Raw genomic sequence first — 19,660 nt, 5'->3', positions numbered from 1 at the left:
TTTAGGGGTTGCGGTTCTGCTTGTCTTTAGAGGATAACTATATCTATTACATTTTGTTATTTATTAAATGGTGAACACATTTTATACACGATACACTCTGAAACGACTCATCGTATGATGGCTTTGAATAAAACAAACACGATGCACTTTGATATTAGGTTTATGTTCCTACAATCGACAATGGCTCCTTGCGTTTGCACTGTGGATGTATATAGGGTTATTCTTATAGCGTATGAGTGAGTTGGGTTCAACGCCGGTTGGAATAGTATTTCAGTTATAGCTTGGCGTGTCGGCATGCTGGAAATAATACCCAGGCGATGAAGGTCTTAAATCTGTACAGTTTTGTTAAATGAACTTCGGAAATGTGATTCCCGTGAAGATCCGGGTTAGAATTATCTTCAGTAACCCATGCTTGTCGTAAAAGGCGACTAACGGAATCTGGTGGTCAGGCTCGTTGACACATGTCATCGCATTACAATTGCGTAGATCGATGTTTTTGATGTTGATCACTGGCTTGTCTGGTCAAGACTCGATTATTTGCAGACTGCCGCCACATAGCTAATTGCTGTGCGCGGCGTAAAACTAAACTCACTCACTCGGACCATGTGATCAGAGCATTGTGACACAAAAAAGCAATGTCATCCTGTTCACCCGTCCCCATTCGAGGAGGGAACCTTTTCTCGTCGCGAACCCCGAGTGACGTTCATGGTATTTATATAATATATATTCGTAAATTCACAATTCTCTTAAAATACCGGTCCGTCTGTACCAACAGGAAATGTGACGCCAGTATCAATATGAAATGCGACGTCAAAAAGTGTATAAAAAAATGACAAAGGTTAGGGGCCAGCCAATCGAAGCCGCTATTGCCCTCTACTGTGCACGTCAGGGTGTTTGGGGCTTTATTGCTCGACCATCATGGCAAATTATACCTTCAACACTATATGTCTCTCTTCCCGCCGCCGCGATATGCAGTTGTCGGCTATCTGTGCACTAGCACATATCCTTGTCGGCAGTCTGCGGCATGTCTGATAAGCCGATACAGACATCCGGGCCGAGACAACAATTAGCACATAGTTACCTCAAGGGTGCTCTCCATCACAGGTACTTCACACTCATTACCACAGACCGCGGGGTTCACATGTAACGTTTCTACACGCCAGGGGGCTATTATTTCTCATCTCTGCCACATACGGACAAAAAACCAAACGCATAGACAACCATTACGTGATGACACCAGGTGTCTACGAAACGTGGCGGAAAGTCCTGCCAAAGGATGTCCTGTCACAACTTACGTTTCATGACTGTTATGGTGTCTTGATGTGAAACATTTGTAAATGTCAGACGATATCATATCCACGATCAAGGCCTGATCCACAAAGCGTTCGTGGCACTACGTCATTCGTAATCCCGTGATAAACTATACAGTTACGACAGCTCGTAACGCCACGAATGCTTCGGAACCAAGATCCACTGTGCATTATGAGGACATACAATTATATATATGATGGAAGTATGGGAAAGTTCATAGAGCTGTAAAGCTCAGCTGGGCTGTCACTTTTCAACTTGAGCAACGTATTCAAAGAACTGCGTCCCCATATAATGGAACCATGAGTTGGTGAATAAGATACAGATCTTGGCATTGGCAATTTGTTTGATATCACACTTACTTTGGTTCCAATAGACAAACACCAAGTCCATCGAGTTCATCGTCCCTACTATGGACATAGCATAGACATACGACAGTCGTAGCGCTACGATAGCATTGTGAAACGGGGCCCTGGTCGTATGTCAATTTGAAAAACGAAAAAGAATGGTAATGATCTGTTTACTGGCTAGGTTTAGTTCAAACGAGACTTCCTAGGACATATATAACCCATTATATATGGAAACGGCAAGGTAGTAACGTAAAACATACAGGTATCTCTGTCAATGATGAGATAAAAATAACGATTGCACACATACACCAGTCATAATGTATACGCCATCTCTGTCAATGTAATATCCAAATAAAAGTGTGACAGATGTCTTGGAAACGCTACTGTTGGTGGGCTTCATCACAGCGATAGTCTCTTAATTGGGCGTCGTGTAAACTTACTGGGAGGGATTTCAACTTTGTCTGGAAAGGTGCAAAGGCGACGAAAGCTAAGGGTATATTGCCTCTTTATTCATGTCCTGAAAAGACACCACAAACAACAAACAGGCTACATATGTAGATGCATTTTATTTCCATGAGTATAACCTTTTTATTTAATAAATGCGTATAATAACAAATCATAACAAAGTGGTTAACATAACAATCTTGAGGCAAATGGTCCTTGTAGGCCTCATCACCATGGCGGAGCGATACACGGCGGAATGATCGGCGTCCAAGGTCTGTCATCAGCTCCCAACTGCGCCGGCTTTCAGTGTGAAGATAAGCATTCTATCTTCAAACAGGAGCCAACAAGAACGGATAAATCTGTAGGACAAGTGTTCATTAGTATTTAGACTCTGTGACGCGAAGTATTTCGATTCCATTGATGTCATTCTGTCTTTCAAGAAGCCAGTAGTTCTGAGAACATGTTGAACGGGTTGAAGGAATGTCACTCATCCGACTGCATTGAGCAACTCGCTAAACGCTGCGTGTTGTAAACAAAGACCCGTTATTTACAGCGTCGGCAGGAGGATCACTTGATTCGCTTGAGAATTAATTATAGGTGTCAGATTTTATTTACATGCAATCCGCCCACTCCCACACAAATAGCTAAGAGATCTGGAGCTAGGCTACCAAGCATTATCAAAGCCCCACTTTGTGGAACTGTTAATTGGAAAGGAATAGGGGATTGTGACATGAGTAAATCATTAATCAGTAAATATCAAGTACTGGTCCATGGTGATAGGTTCCTAAAACCACCAGTCAAGTAGAGGGGAAGTTCTCAAAAATGAAACTGTCACAATACATGGTGTGTTGTGCTGATAAAAGGGGAACCTGTTTTCATCATGTTGGTGACTTACACACAAAATTAGTTTCATACTTAGTTCGAATCCTTTTACATATGAATACACGTACATATAGATATATGATACCCACAATGGTTGGTCCGAACGATACATCCACCCAGCCAAAGTTCCATGTTTTTTGTTATAACATTATATTGAAGGATGTATAACCGGAACCACATGCGCACGACGTTCATGGCATGTATGCATTCAGAGTTATTCATATCTTTGGCAGTATGAAGAAAGAGTAGACATGATTTGAAGAGAACATTTAGTTTGAAGTTTTTCTGTTCTGACAGGACGTCTTCAGCAAATGCACTCGGTGCACGAGGATTTGAATAAAATCGAAAAAAAGACAATCCTCGTTCGCAAATTACAAAAATATCATTTTCAGTATTCCCAGTTCTGATCTTCAGTATAATTTATTGTCATTTTGTCAGATGAAACAGCAAATAAAAACTCAATTGATTTTTTTATATTGTTAACGAAATAGTGAAGGTGCAGTGAAAACATCTAAAAACTAACATTCTATATATTTGTTCTCTGAACACAAAACATGTAAAGGAAGCAAGCGGGGTAATATGCCTGAACAACAAGCAGCTCAGCGAGGCTTTCTTAGATCTCCGACATATAGACAGGAAGGAATGAGCCCACGAAGTGAGAAACAATCCTGCGATTTATAAACCTGTCTCCTTCCATCTAGACACTTCCCCTCTCGCCATGTGATTCCCTTCAAGACAACACTCACAGGAAACAATTCTAAACTCCATCAAACTTCTCTTTAACACTGTGCCAATCAGCTCTCAAATACTCGCAGTGAGTGTTATGGGTTTCGGCCAATGAGCTCCACACATAAACAAAATGGCTGACGGTTTACTTTACCATTGTCGTTATGACCGTTTCCTCGCCGCCAGGCTAAACATGTGGCAAAATTAGCTGGGATTCGGTGTCGATATCACTCTCATTATCTGGAATTGTATTGCCTGCCATCAAGTCGCAGTTCAAGTTAGTGGGGCTATTTTCTTGAGTAGTTGATATCTACATAATCTTGTTTCCTCAAGTATCGTCAGAAATTGAACGTGGCATGACGTCACTTCCCGTGGCACGAAGTTCGGAGTAATGAGCAGAATAAACATCCCTTCAAGATTGCCATATGAAGCATAAATCTACAAATGTAATACTTCACGCTTTTGACCGACAAGAATTTTAAACAATACAAGTATTGAGCAAGTATGATGTTATAGAAAGGATTGACAAACGCGGAAATACAACTTTCTACATGGTGGGGCTGGGTGCACAGCTTTCTGGGAGATTTACTAAAACCTGACTGCCCTACTGACAAATTCGATACGCGAAGTGTGCACATTGGTTTTTATGTTGCAACTTCCACAAATCAGTTCCCATAAATAAATACAACTTGCTCAGCTGCGTAATTAATCACTTAAGTACCACAAGGTTCCGTGAGTGAGAGAGTTTAGTTTTACGCCGTACTGAGCAATATTACAGCTATGTGTTAATGCCAACAGCATTCAAACGGTAAGTTATGTGATCAACTATTTGTCAACATTCACCCGAGGTCAATCAAAGGAACAAACGCTGCAGTCAAAATCTCAACACATGGGGTTATGTTAGAACCGGTGCAACAATCGACCTATCCGTCGTAAATGAATATTCAGATCACCCACGCGTTCACTTCGTGAGTGTTAGCGTAAATATAGAGGGTCGGTTACAATGTGCTCAATGTTGTATTCATCCATATCTCTGTGGTATGACGTCATCCCAGTGTTGGGGTTGTCGTAGACCAGTGTAGAGTTGGGTCAGTGCAGCACCAACTGTACATCTAGCTGTGTGTGTTTGTCGGTCTGGGGACTTGGTTAAGTATTAACATGTGACGCCGGACATGAATCATCTTTAACATGTGCAGTACAAGCGCGTTATACGTTACCTGTAGCACATTGGAACCGCGGATATGAAGTCTTCTTTACTGATCCAAGTGCATATATGTCATAAAACAATCCTCCCCATCCCGCTCTCAGCTCCAACAGTCTCCATTCATTCAGTTCTCAACTACACACCAGCATTAATGAAGCACCACCCACGTTTTATGTAAGTAGGAAAACACATATTGCTGTACTTGAAAACCAAATTCCGCGTAGTAAAATGGTACTTGTAACATATTTTACTCTTATAGAAACAAACTGAAACTGAAATTTGGCAACAATTTACTTGCAATCCTTGAAGAATACACAAAACAGTGAATATCAATGGCGTAAAGTATGTATGCACACCATGAATACGTCACCAATCAGATTGTCACAAAGGTCTTTAATATTGATCGTTGTGGTCGTATGAGTGAGTGAGTTTAGTTTTACACCGCTGTTAGCAATATTCGAGCAATATCACGGTGGGGGACACCTGAAATAGGCTTCACACATTTTACCCATGTGGGGAATTGGAATCCTCTGCCATCTTCGTGGAGTGCCTGCGTCAATTCCTGGAGATTTTAAACATGGTGATCTCAAGCTCGAACTTTGCGTCCAATACAGTCCAAAGATCTTCGAAAAGGGTCATGTCGGGGGATCCTGGCGGGCCATGGTAACGTTTCGATGACGTTGTTCTGCAAATGGGCGATCACGGCTGGAGAACGGCTAGGCCTACCGTTGTCATCCATGAATCTGACGAGCGGCAAGGGACATCCATCAGATTGTGGCACGACGGAGGTATCCAGTACTTCCTGTTCATAACGTACAGCATTCAGTGTCCCAGGTATTGTAATGTGTATCGATGTGGTCGCTTGAAACGCATCCCCACACCAGCACTGAGCGAACATGTGCTGCACAGAAATCTCCTTGTGACATGCCTCGTTAAGAAGTCTTCATACGCGACAAAGGCCGTCGTTCGGTAACGTGTATAAAGACGACTTTCAATAGACCAATTAACCCCACCGCAGTTACGACAGGACATTCTTGTGTCATGCACCATGACTGTGTCATGCACCACCGCGTATTTTCAGAAAGTCTTTGTCAGGTAAAGAAACTTTCGTCTATTAAATTAGTTCGGGAAACTATAGTGCAACTCCTGCTATTATATATATCCCTATGTGCTTAGCACCTCCGCATCATGAGAACATGCGTTTGAGAGATTGTGTGAAGTACGTGCTTTACATTTGCACTACAGTATGCTATATTATGATCGCCTGTTGGGACCGTATATGTAAAATTGCCCTTGGAAACAAGTGGTGCTTAATTAATGCACATGTGTATATATCAATGTTTTCGTTTGTAATGGTGGGTCTACCAGAGAAGGGGTCATCTTCCAACTCTCTCCCATGCTGATTTTCCTTCACTCAACATTAAATTCTCGCATATGATGGGGCGCATAAACAGCATGCCACCTTACATCTGTATTCTGTTGAGACTGGCTCTGTTGGGTAAAACAACTGTAAGCTGTATTGTAGGCAGTTTGTCAACTTCAATAAGGAGTAGACTACTTCAGGGTTGGTGTAGTTTATGTGCACGTCTTTGGACTGCAGCAATTGTGACAGATGGCTCAACAACACAAGCAAAACTTAATGAAGGTCACGTGTAAAAATAACCGGTAGTCCAAAGCTTTCTGATTTCAGAAGTAACTGCAGAAGTTTGCAACGCTACGTGGCGAAGTTGGCAACATTCAAGCCCAAGAGGACAATGTCAAGTAAATCTCCCGCGTTGGTAATGAGAAATCGTACGGCTTAATTATGAGTAAACTCACTGATGTCCCTATTTGCAATTGCCAATGAAAAGCGTGATCGCCATGTTCCGTCTGATGGTCGCAATCAAAATACTGACTTAAATTCATTCAACAATGACGAACACAAGTGTATTTGACACTAATGAGCATAGTCAGGTCGGCTTTTGCCATCAACATATATTTATTCACCTTATAGCACACTTCAGTAATTAGTGTACGTTGGGTCTGAAAATTAACAAACCTTTATGCCCGATTGTCATGGGAAATACCGTGATTGGCGTGTTGATACGCGCGTCCTCGTATGAGCGATTCAGTCACGGGTTCGACAAGAGGCGGAAAGAGCTGCATAAACATCAAGAACAAGGAAGTTCGTTTGACATATTTTACTTTCGCTGCATCGTAACTAATTATTCCAACTTGGGACAATATCTGATAGTAGTACCAAGGAATATAGTATTCAGGATGAAGATGAGTAGCGGTCGATACATGAACGCACATGTATTTCTCGCTTGATCAGATCGTTATTACATGATGGCCACAGGATCATAATATACATTAGCTCAAGAAGACTCTTGTATTATCTTCACAGCTTATTTCGTGAACTGTTTTCAAGAGGGAGATGTCAAGTTGTGGTATAAATTGTTGATCAAGCGTTCTTAAAATTGTTAGTAAATGCGCACTGATCACCAACAGCTGGTAAAAGCCAGATAAATTCAAACCCGTGTGAGGGATCTCAGATCTCCCATGTGTTGTGTCCAGCAGTATCTACATAATATAACATATACTATTACATTTGGTGTTTGTGGACCGACTATAGGAATATTTTATGCTTGTGTTATTGTTTCGATGCTATCCTATCTTAAACCCACACAAACATATTGTATAAACACTTCCAAAGTTATTGGTCCCAAGGCGCCTTACAACCACTGAAAACAGCTTTGACTAAAATTACACGTGAACACAAAACTTTGATATTTCTAGGTGTTTACCGTTATATAATTTTACTCCCATTACAAAGTCAGTTTACCTTTGAAGCTGATTTCCCACCTCCACTAAAAACTTGAACACTCGATTTATGTAACGTAACAGCTAATCCCCACACGCTTCCAAAGTGTCTAGATCGCCATAGTACCTGACGGTTCACACCCATAACCCCTACATGCCACTACCCCTACACTCCAGTACCCCTACAGCTAGTTAAAACAACACCTAGCATTTACCTGTCTGATATAATAGACTAATCCTAAAGAGGGATTAGTGCATGGAGCATAGATGAGATCAAGGGATGCATAAATGTGATTAGTCTTTTGTGGCAAGGAAATTAGTGGTCTCATGATGAAAACAAACCTCAACCCTGAGTAGAAGAAACATACAATTGGAAAAGTGTTGTGATTGCTAAATGTTGTTAAGAAAAGTTGTTATAGTGCACTTTAATGTTACATATATTACAATGTTGAGAAGTTGAGAGAAATAAAACGTGGAGATGATACAGGAAATTGAGATTGTTCCATACAGTATATAAGTGCTGACATGAAACAAACATGGCATCAACATGGCTGGTCTTCGCAATGTTGAGTTTGTTATGTCACGGAGAGGTAGCCGTCAAGTTCTGTTGGATGGATATCTTCACACTAAGAATGTTGAGCGACAGACCTGTGTACACTGGAAGTGTGTGCAGTCAACATGCAAAGGAAGAGTCACAACTGTTGGCGATGTGGTAAGAAATACGACTGAACACAATCACCCACCAGAGGATAGCCAGAAGGTCCGGTTTGTCAGCAACCTGAGGAAGAGAGCCAGGGAGGAGTCAATACCGATGCGCACCATCTACAACAACGAGCTTACCAACCTGACTGATGACGAGACACGTACCATGCCCTCCTTTCCATCTGTTAGCAGTGCCCTGTACCGCCACCGCCAGAAGACGATTCCTGTCTTACCACAGACGAGATCAGAAGTCGACCTCCAAGATCCCTGGACGCAGACAGCAGATGGTAGACCATTCCTCCTGTTTGCGGACGGCCATGACGACAAGATCTTGGCCTTCGGAACACAAGAGAGTCTTGAAGCCTTGCAGTCAGCTGACAACCTCTACATGGATGGAACTTTCACAGCCTGTCCTGCACTGTGGAATCAAGTATACATCATCCATGCAAGACGTGGCAGCTCAACATATCCCTCATCTTCGCCCTTCTTCCGGACCGCCAGACAACAACCTACTCCAGACTCTTCCGATTGCTCAAGGATGAAGTTCAGCAGAGACTCAACAGACCGCTTGATCCTGCCTGCATCCAGACCGATTTTGAGCTAGCAGCAATCCACGCCATAGAAACAGAATTTCCCACTGCTGACGTGAAGGGCTGTTTCTTCCATTTCTGTCAAGCCATCTGGAGGAAGGTTCAGGATCTTGGACTAGCTGTTGCCTACAAGGAAAACCCCGAAGTCACCAAGTGGATCAGGAGAGCAGCTGGACTACCTCTACTTCCTCAAGCCGCGGTCCAAGACACTTGGATTGAAGCCATGGATGACACTCCTGACGTCCCAAGAGCTGGCGACTTCAACGACTACATCGTGACAACATGGGTCGACGACACTGCCAGATTTTTTCTTCACCTGTGGAACCACAACTTGACAGCTGGGCCGAGGACAAACAACCACCTGGAAGGATTCCACAACCGTCTGAATCGAGAAATTCCACACAGGCACCCGAACATCTACAGATTTGTAGAAGTCATCAGGAGACTGTAACACTGACACTTGAACACTTGTGATAATGTAATAATGTGGTCTTTCTCTCATCCTGATATGTTGATATGAAACACTTGTGATAATGTGATCTTTTGTTCATCCTTATATGATGATATGAAAACACTGAATGTAAATAGACTGAAAACCTGACAATTGATCTCAATGATGTGGTACTTTGTGATAACACATGTATTAAAGTCACTTTTAAAATCTGTCTTGTGTCATGTTGTGCATCTTAAGTGGACCAGTCCACTGTTTGGAATAGGTAACAGGCAGGAGATTAGTTATGCAACAGACCATAAACTATGTTGTTATAAGCTGTAGGGGTAGTGGCATGTAGGGGTAATGGGAGGGTACCTACCTGACACGAGAATTACGTCGTCTGCAATTAACATCATTAGAATTTCAAGTATATCTGGAAACAATTGGACTCAATGTTTACCATAACTTGCGATTTCAACAGCAAGTTCATTTGTAAATAGTGAGAATAGCACTGGACTCAACAGACATCCCTGCCGTAAACCAACACGATATCACCATTTCATATTTATACTCGTAATTTAAGTCCTTATAATATTCTACCGTTCAAGCCAATTGCCAAAGTTTTTTTCTCTGTTTACAAAATCAAAAGCTTTGTAAAAGAACAATAATAGAAGCAACGTATAACTTTCCCCTTCTTCTACACAGATTTACCCAAAGAACATCTTAATGTCCCATGCTGTTCATTCCAAATCAACCTTGGCGAAGGCGAAAGGGGTCTCGGAAGAAACCCTTCTTTATCTCTCGCAAAAAACCTGCATGGTGACGACACAGAGATATATATACACACCGAATTTACAGAAGCCTTAATTTTCAGACAAGATCCAAAATGACAAATTCCAAGTATTCCTTGACCAGAGAGTTCTAATTCCTCTTGCGTCAGGACAGGAAGAACTGTGTTCTAATTACTTACGCTAACTTGCAATTGCCACCCACGAAGCATTTACATGACCATACAGTCCTGTTATTAATAAGCTTCCAGTCGGACTATGCGACCCATCTACTTACAAGACTCGTTTCACACAAGATTCTGCTTGCACGCACTTGAGTGTCATCTTTCATACATCTGGCTGGATTGACACCAGGTGTCAAATACTATACTTACACGAGTGTATGCTGGAAAGGTCCTCTGTTGTTCCTGAAACTTCATATCAACACAACTACAGTTCTTTCAGTGCATGTTTATTGACCAGACGAATGACTGCAATTTGGCAGCGAATTTACATGACAAACATGAAAATGACACAGGTATAAAACAACAAGCTTTAACGAACTCCTTATGCTTACATTTCGATATTTCTAGCTAATGTAATCACTACAGGATGATCCACCGATCCTACCTTCTCCAACAGCTGCACCAATCGTCAATATATATACATACATGTTTGCTTGGAAAATACTGTACTTCAAAAACACTGATACACAGTACTATATTTGAGCACTTTTACTCTAACATAATGAAATTTGTTTTATTCAAATATCATGTACTGCATGAATAAATACGTTTTAAGCCGCTTCCAGCAATATCACAGTCAGGGACAGGGAAAATGGCATCACAAATAGTGCCCTTCTGAACTTGGAACTTCCTGTTGATGATGTTCTGCATGAAGCTGGTAAGACAAGCTTGTTATTCATCTTGTGAAGGTAAAATTCATTAAATTTTGATCTTACATTAAAACAGTAATGAAATGTTAAAACAGACGCACGTGCAAGACAGGATTTGAATGTTATTACTTAAAACATACATGTACAGCAATAATGGGGTTTCATATATCAAATACTGATATTCCCTCAGTGGCACCAGTGTTTGTGTAACAACACCAGACATTTAAATTACATGCAGTATTTACAAGTCCAGGCAATTTGCACAAAGAAGTCATAATAAAATCATGACACATCTTAAAGTTTAAAGAATAGTAGAACCGTCCACAAAACAAACATATCCTTCATTAAGAAGCTTTTACAGCACATAATGAACAAAACGACCATAAAATGAAAGTAAAATTGTTCTGAAGTGTTAAACGATGTCTTAGTTGACAAAGCCGCCACTCCACAAGACTGTAGTATCAAACCTGGCTAACACACCTTGTTGACCTCTGCTGGCTGGGACGATGAAATTGTTCTTCTTTTCTGCACAACAACGACCACACGAAACAGCAGCAGCAACATAAAAACAGACTACAGTACAACAACAAATCTACAAGCTTTAATACAAAAGCGAGGCTGTTCTCTTCTGGATGGTACCAAGAACATCAGAGGCAATGTGTACATCCAAGGTGGAACAGATCATGCTCTCAATACTTACAAAACATGCAATCATTCAAACATATATTAAAACTTTATTCATTTTAAAACCAGAAATGACATCTATGCCCAAATGAACAAAGATATTTTGTATTTCTATAAACCGATAGAGATGGCTCATGGTAGTAAAGCTGCGGTGCCATGCATCGGGTGCAAGCTATGCTCTGCTTCCAAAGGATCTGCTCATGGACATAAACACCTTTTCCAAAATGCAGCCATGCCATGTACAATGTCTTTAAAATTCCTCATTCTAACAACCACGAAGAGCTTGTTAACAGTAGTGCTTGTGGCTGTTCTCAGGAAGGCAACTGTAGGCTGTTCCCATCCACAGTTTAACTGCCATACTGATGACACTGTGGCTGCTTGAAGTCCTCTGCAAGTACCCCGAGATTACCTTGTGACCTCTTATGTTGACTGAGCCCTATGGGCTACATCAGGTGTCCATTCATTTCAGAATCAGTTTCATCATTCATCCAAAGGTACTTTCAGGACCGTATGATGTTGTGTTGTCTCAGATGTTTTGAATGACCAGAGCAGCTGAAGGGACACTCAGGTACTGCTGATTCAACAACATGCTCAGCCAGGAAGATTACCCTGCAAAAGACAGCAAGACACATAATATCAGTGACTTGGTCATTCTTTTCACTTCCTTCCCTAGAACACAGATGATTTAACCTCCTTATGTATAATCCATCACTTGAGACACTCGGACAACACATAGTTATACAGAATATAACTCTGGAGATTACGAGTCTGGACTTGATACTTCAGTGATTCTTTACATCAATCCATGACATGCATCAACCAAGTCAGCAAGCCCAATCACCCGATCCCATTAGTGTCTTTAATGATAAGCATGGGTTGCTGGACAAATTCTTAACTGGATACTCGTGGGAGTTATCACATGAAGAATATTCATATTTAATTTGAAGTCCCTGATGCTGATATGAAATGTTTCGTATCAGACACTGTCATACTTCAATCACTGTATTGTCAAACCACACCTACAATATTACATGTGATCTCTCCAATCTATAAAGAGGCCAATTAATGCTTTGTTTTATCACTGCTCTAACTTAAACAATACCTTCTTTTCTTGCATTTGTTTACAAGCATTTGGAATAAGGACAAAGACTTCTTACACAGCCCAGTGGGAACAAAGAAATCATCTATCTAAAAGATACTACAGCTAATGAAAGAAAAGAAGTAAAAGTCAAGCTTCCCTTAATAAAAATTGTAATTACATTCTCAAAAAGCTAATTTGGTGATAACTTCTAGTGTAGGCATGTGAGTGATATAGATGAACATCAAAGAGTAGGGAATAAAACCAAATAGCCACAAACATCCCATGTCTTCATAATGGGTCCTCAGCACTTTCTTATAATCAATTAATGTTGTGGGCAATCGTCTTGACATCTGCAGATAGAAGTATCAACTTCCACAGGATAAGCTCCCAACATCACAGGCATAGCCCCTCCACCTTCCTACTTACATATGTAAACACTAGAATGAAATATTGGACCTGTGACTTGCTGGGAAACACCAAACCCTGCAAAGAGCTTTGTAAGTAGCTGTGTGCCTATAAATTCAAGTGGTATTACTCATGAGGTCGTTTCGACAATCTGCGGCTTTGAGTTTCTGCAGGCTAGCCTTTAGAAGACCGATGGAGACTGGGATGTCAGTGGGCCCATGCTTTAGTTACAAACTCATTAATTCTTGATAAAGTGGGAATCTCCAACTGTGAGCGACTTATTAAACCTGCATGAATCTGCAAGTGTTGTGCAAGGTGCATCTTATTAAGAATACTACCTGGAATGAATGAATGAGTTTTCAGTTTCACACCGCTTTTAGCAATATTCCAGCAATATCAAGGTGGTGGACACCAGAAATGGGCTTAACACATTTTACCCATGTGGGGAATCGAACCCGGGTCTTCGGCATGAGGATTGAATGCTTTACCCACTAGGCTACCCCATCGCCCCAACAATACCTGGAACATGTGCGTGTGAATACTGAAACTACGTTTTGACCTATTGTGATGACACCTTCAAGACATGCAGCTGAACTGTAACATTATATGATCTGCTTGTAACACTGAGTAGTGTGAAACCTGTTTGTCCCAACACCCGGCCCTCTGCAGTATAGCTGTGACAAGGTACACAACCACCCATGATAAACCAACAGAGAATCAATCATGAATACCCTGAGACAAGTACAGACATTCATTAAACAAAGCCATACCCATATATAATCATATAAACACATACAAAGATTACACCTTCATTTCAACATATTAGTCATTAACAAGTCATTAAAATATCTGACATACAAATTCTAATAAAAAATTCATTTATTGTTTTTTTTAACAAAATATTTACACAAAGGTGTAAGAACAAAAGAGAAAAATCAAGTTAAATGACAGGTTGTTTTAAATTGTAAAAATGTGTGTCAGCTCTTCACACTGTCCAGATCCAATTTACCATCAGGATAAATGTATATGCAGCAAACCAAGTGCCCAATTAAACAATCCCCAGTGTCCTCGATACCTCTTGACTGAGTTACACTCCTCTAATTACAAGTGGAAACCCAATGGCAACCAACTTGGCCCACTCTCTGTTTGAAAAGATGTCTAATTTATGGAGGTCTGCACAGATTGTTTCTTCGAAAATACTCCGAGGTTTGTGAGATAGGGACGCTGTGTATATAGAAGCCATGTAGCTAGGGCTATCAAGCCATCTCACATCACATTAATGGTAATAGAGACTGATTTCAACCCAATCTGTTTAGCTTTATGTAGTGAAGGGCCAATTCCACGGCGGATCGGCTGATATCTGCCGATGACTAACTCACTCATACATTCTGCACCACATGCAAACACATTGGAAATTTTTCATTTAACAATCCTTCATTGGATGGGAAAAAATCCATTTAATTGAGAAATTTATTTGGGTGGTCCACCTTGGCACTTGGATTTATCCAATATATTAAGCGTAAAAGAGCATGCTGGTTCCCATCCATCGTCACTTGAACTAACGCGGAGCTGGCAGAGGCAGGGGAGGTAAAAATCTGAGTGAGGATAAAGCTTTGATTGTATCACCCAGCTCGCAATTGCTTAGCTCACCTTGCAGATAGCTTCATGGACAACTCTTGTAAATATGGTTCCAGGAAAACGGTGGTTTAAGAAAAGTGGCATCTCTATCAATGTTTATGTTGGGGAAGTGCAACAGGAGTAACCACACACCAACATTTTCAAATATTGTCTCCTAAAGCATCTTTGTAGTAGATGATAGCACAGACTGTGTGAGTGACAAGGAGCTATCTGCCTCCTCCGCACTCACTACTAACCCGGTCTGGGATATACAATGTGGGTGGTGTCTTCTCATGCCGACACACGTGTTTAAACACTTACGTACAACAAGATAGCGACAACTTTAGAGAGGCAATTTACACTTTTAAACACTTTATAGAAATAGACACAATATGTCAAGTTTATATAAATACTGATTATCATGAGAAAATATGAGGGAATTTTCTGAATGATGTGGCCCTAGGACTCCCTTCAAATTGGTTGAACATAAACGTGGAGGTCTTATCTTGCAAGGAATCATCATGCAGGCCATGAGAAGGCTCATTAATTGCATGCAGTGTAAACAATACAGCGTGACACCAGACCTAGTGTCATGGGACTCTGAAAGTTAACCTGAAAATATCCTCAAAAATATTTCATCTGAAAGGCCCCTCTTGATATCTCAATGTCTGTTGACAAAAACAAGAATTTAAACACTCATATTCATTCTGAATGATTTAAACATGTTAGACAATATCTACGAAAAAACAATACAGATTATTTTATATTAACATAGAAATGTATATATTGCACATTTCTATGTTATCGTATCAAAGGGTAGTATGAACACTGTTGTTATTGTGAGAATCATCTTGTTTTTCCTCAGTGCCAAAAGGTCACGGAAAGGCATGCTAACGATGATACACATCTAGAACTGCATGAGATCAACATGCTTGTTTAACGCATGCTATAGACAGCATTGCTATCTGTATTCAAAGGTAATGATTTCACATACCACATAGAACACATAAACTGTGCTGAGCAGGGAATGTGGGATACATAATCATGCTGACACTGGGGTAGGAATAACAAAGAGCACTTTTGTACCCAACACACAAAACTAAACGACGTTTCACGAATGTCTCAGTCAGTGTCATGGTATCACGTTGGTGAAGGTATAAACTGATGTACTTTGAACAATCAATAAGAACATCATTTTATGGGACGTTTCAGGGAATATGCTCTTTAATAATGTACAAGTTCATCCATGAATGGGAGGTTTCAGGGAATGCTTCAGGACACGGAGGTTGTGTTGGCGAATGAATGCAGTTTACTCATATTTGAGGAAAATCTTTAAAATTGAGAATCAGTGTCACAGTGTACATTTGGAAACCCCATGGGACACAGAACAATGGAGAACCCAAAGAACCAAATTTGGGTTGAAGGACACTGTCCACCCAACCAACCCACACTGGCCTCATGTATCTTCAAGTCTTGCTATACCAAATGTTCTATCTTTATCTTCAGGGCATTGTTTAGCATGACAAAACAAAACACGAAAGTAATACCAAATCTTGGTTAAATCTCATCCACAAAATATTTTTGTAAAATGGTCATCCTGACTGTCATACTTGGAATCCCCAGACAGAAAGTCCGAGGAAATCTCTAGCCATAACCAGGATACCCATGTCAGCAGGTAGTTCCCGGAACCAGGTTGAGATTAGGGTACAGATGTATGTTTACGGACATTATGTGGAGGTAAGTAACCTCCCTGCTGGATGTGGAGAACGAGACAGGACAATGACCCTGATGCACAACTGAATCAAGCAATGGTTCTCACACTATACACCAAAGGTCTGTAATTTGTGATTTCATTAAATTATACCCATACACAATACACATATACAGATATATAGAAAAACAATGACAACACCAAAGGGGAAAGGAAAATGAGGATTAAAAAGATAAGATATAACATTTTGCTATTAAAAGAATACAAACACATCAAGATTACCAGTAACTTTTAAGAATAAAATCAAGATAAAAAACTGTGAAATATTGGTTAAGAAAATATTCTCGCCAATACAACAAAGCTTTCAACAAAACACCACTGGTTCCACCACAAAACCGTCTTGTGCAAGTTATCTGTGAGCGTCGTGAAGACCCCTTATACAATTGACCATTAGCCTTGTTAGATATGGGGGGGTAACGTTGGGCTCCGATTGCATGCAAATAGCCCTCGATAGCATCAGCTGATCGTATGTGTGAAACACAAGCTGTTGATACACACAACCTTTCGAGATACACACAGTTATACAGATAATTCCATGTTGGTTTATCAACACTCACAATTATTATGTTGGCAGTTTCACTCTGAAACTCGGTATTGGTTACAGTTTTAATGAGGAGAAATGCTGGTTCATTGGAGAGTCGTGTCACTCATTGAAAACAATTTGCTATTTCAGTCTCAAAACATAAAATATGACTCAAGATGAGTGTAATATCCAAATGAGCAAAAGACATACAAAGATTGTGTTCAGGCCGTGAACTGTTTCACTGTATGTTACAAATGTAAGGACGCATGATGTCATAATTTGTGGTCATGCTAACATGTGAACTTTTGTTAAATCCACAGTCAACAGGGGTTTTAGTGTGCCCAACACAAACTTATCATGGTTTCAAGATATCCATAAGAGTGAGTATGGTTATACGCTGCTTTTAGCAATATTCCACCAATATCAGGGAAGGGGGACCATGTGGGGATTCAAACCCGGGTCTTGGACATGGCCAGGGGATGCTTTAACAGCCAGGCTACCCAACCGCCCCAAGCTGATAAAAAAAGTCACAAGATGGTGTATATATGTGCTCACAGTTCAGGTAAGATTCTGGTCCTATCACGCCCCTGACATCATCTTCACTTGACGTCTTCATGACCCTGAACCTCATTTCCTTGTGAGCTGAATGTCCCACCTTCCATCCCATCAGTGTCCCAATGTCCCATCCCTCAGTGTCCCAATGTCCCACCTCCCATCCCTCAGTGTCCCAATGTTCCATCCCTCCATGTCCCAATGTTCCATCTCTCAGTGTCCCAATGTCCCATCCCTCAGTGTCCCAATGTCCCACCCCTCAGTGTCCCAATGTCCCATCCCTCAGTGTCCCAATGTCCCACCTCCCATCCCTCAGTGTCCCAATGTTCCATCCCTCCATGTCCCAATGTTCCATCTCTCAGTGTCCCAATGTCCCATCCCTCAGTGTCCCAATGTGTCCCAATGTCCCATCCCTCAGTGTCCCAATGTCCCAACTTCATCATGCCCCAACCTCACTGTCCCCTGACCTCATGATCTGAGTTTTTCAATCGACTGACCATGATTTTATTATCCTTAGCTCATTGCCCCTGACTGCAACTATATTTTCCCAAAACCTCGTCCCCTGACCTCATGATCCAAATGTTATTTTACCAGGACCTCACGATCATGCAGTCCCCTGATCTCATTGTAATAAATCAAATCAAACCAACAAAAACTCACACCGGAAGATTCTTACTCCCTGTGACGGTCGGACTAACATCTACTCCAGTCCCAAAACTGGCACAAAGGAAGGCAATATCACTTCAGTATCAGTGAAAGACTAACAACACAGGGCCCACAGACCATGCCTCATAGAGAAGACATGAAAGAGGACCAATACATTTATCATAGGCCTTTTCTTCTGATGTGAATGGTTTATCATCTACTATGATGACCTCCGGCCTGAACACAGAGATAGTCCCGAAATGTCTCTGCAACACACACTTTCTGGGACTTTCAAGTAAAGTGTGTTAGTTCTATATTCAACAAGGAAGGATGCCATTTTGATTGAGGTCAATGTTGAGAAAACAGGGTAGCTACCTTTAATAGTTTAAAAATATTTTGTTTGATTCAGTGCTCTGTGAGCAAAGTCATCATCTGTGATTCTCTCCCAGTCTCTCTGCGTCTGCCCTACGATAAACCCAATCTCGCGTCTTCGACTCTGATGTTGCCGTTCTTCTACATCAGCCCACCGAACCTAAAATGGCAGAAAAGTTGACCATTGACATCTCAAAACAATTAACAACCAGAACAAACTCAAACTAAAAGAAATATAATGACGAAGTCAAGGTCATAATACTCAACAAAATTATTTTAGACTTCTAGGTGTAAGGAATAATCTTTGGGGACAACAATTTCTATAGTATATTTTTTTCAAGTACCGAATATTATGAATAAATAATGTAACTAAAATATTTCAAAGTCTGTTAAGGTGCTAAGAAGTATCGTGGTCCACATTATTGTTAAGCCTGTAAGAGTAATCTCCCTTTACAACAGAATCAAATTCAAATGAGTTGTGACATTTGTAGGTAATATCTAAATGCTCCTTTCCAAACTTACAATAAAAAGGAAAAAGTTAATATAAATATAAATATTTCTGGCAGGTTAAATGAGAAAGCAGAGTTCTCTCAGAAGAACCACTCACCCTCTTCTTTCCTGGTTCAGACATACGATTAAAATAGCCCAGTTGTAGATAGTCATCAAGACTCTGGGGAGATGGACTCCTCTTCCTCTTGTTGAGACGGAGACCGTCAAGTTTGTCTGAAACACAACGTGGTCAGTGTGTGTGGATCTGGTCTATATTATAATACAGTTAGATGTGTAATGATTTTTGACGCCCCTTTCAACAGCTACGTGAAAATTCAAAACAACCTCCTATTAGGAGATAAACATACTGTGTTGGAAAATCAGAGGTACATATATAACGAAATTATAATAGCTCTAA

General features: G+C 40.8%; 1 protein-coding gene across 1 annotated transcript in view; it reads right to left on the bottom strand.

Annotated features, from left to right (window-relative positions):
* Positions 1-10,667: 10,667 nt before the first annotated feature.
* The window catches only part of LOC124285443 (YLP motif-containing protein 1-like), a 55,492-nt gene continuing 46,499 nt past the window's right edge, over positions 10,668-19,660 (bottom strand). Inside the window, exons 19-21 of the mRNA XM_046721668.1 lie at positions 19,361-19,476; positions 18,757-18,913; positions 10,668-12,396 (exon numbers count right to left, since the gene is read on the bottom strand). Coding sequence (XP_046577624.1) covers positions 18,767-18,913; positions 19,361-19,476 — 263 coding nt within the window. The 3' untranslated portion in view covers positions 10,668-12,396; positions 18,757-18,766. The remainder of the gene's footprint in view (positions 12,397-18,756; positions 18,914-19,360; positions 19,477-19,660) is intronic.

The sequence above is a fragment of the Haliotis rubra genome, unplaced genomic scaffold, assembly GCF_003918875.1.
Source record: "Haliotis rubra isolate DU_JTF1 unplaced genomic scaffold, ASM391887v1 Scf36, whole genome shotgun sequence".
Taxonomy (NCBI): Eukaryota; Metazoa; Mollusca; class Gastropoda; order Lepetellida; family Haliotidae; genus Haliotis; species Haliotis rubra.
The sequence above is the reverse complement of the archived record's forward strand: the minus strand, read 5'-3'. Positions and strand labels throughout refer to the sequence as shown.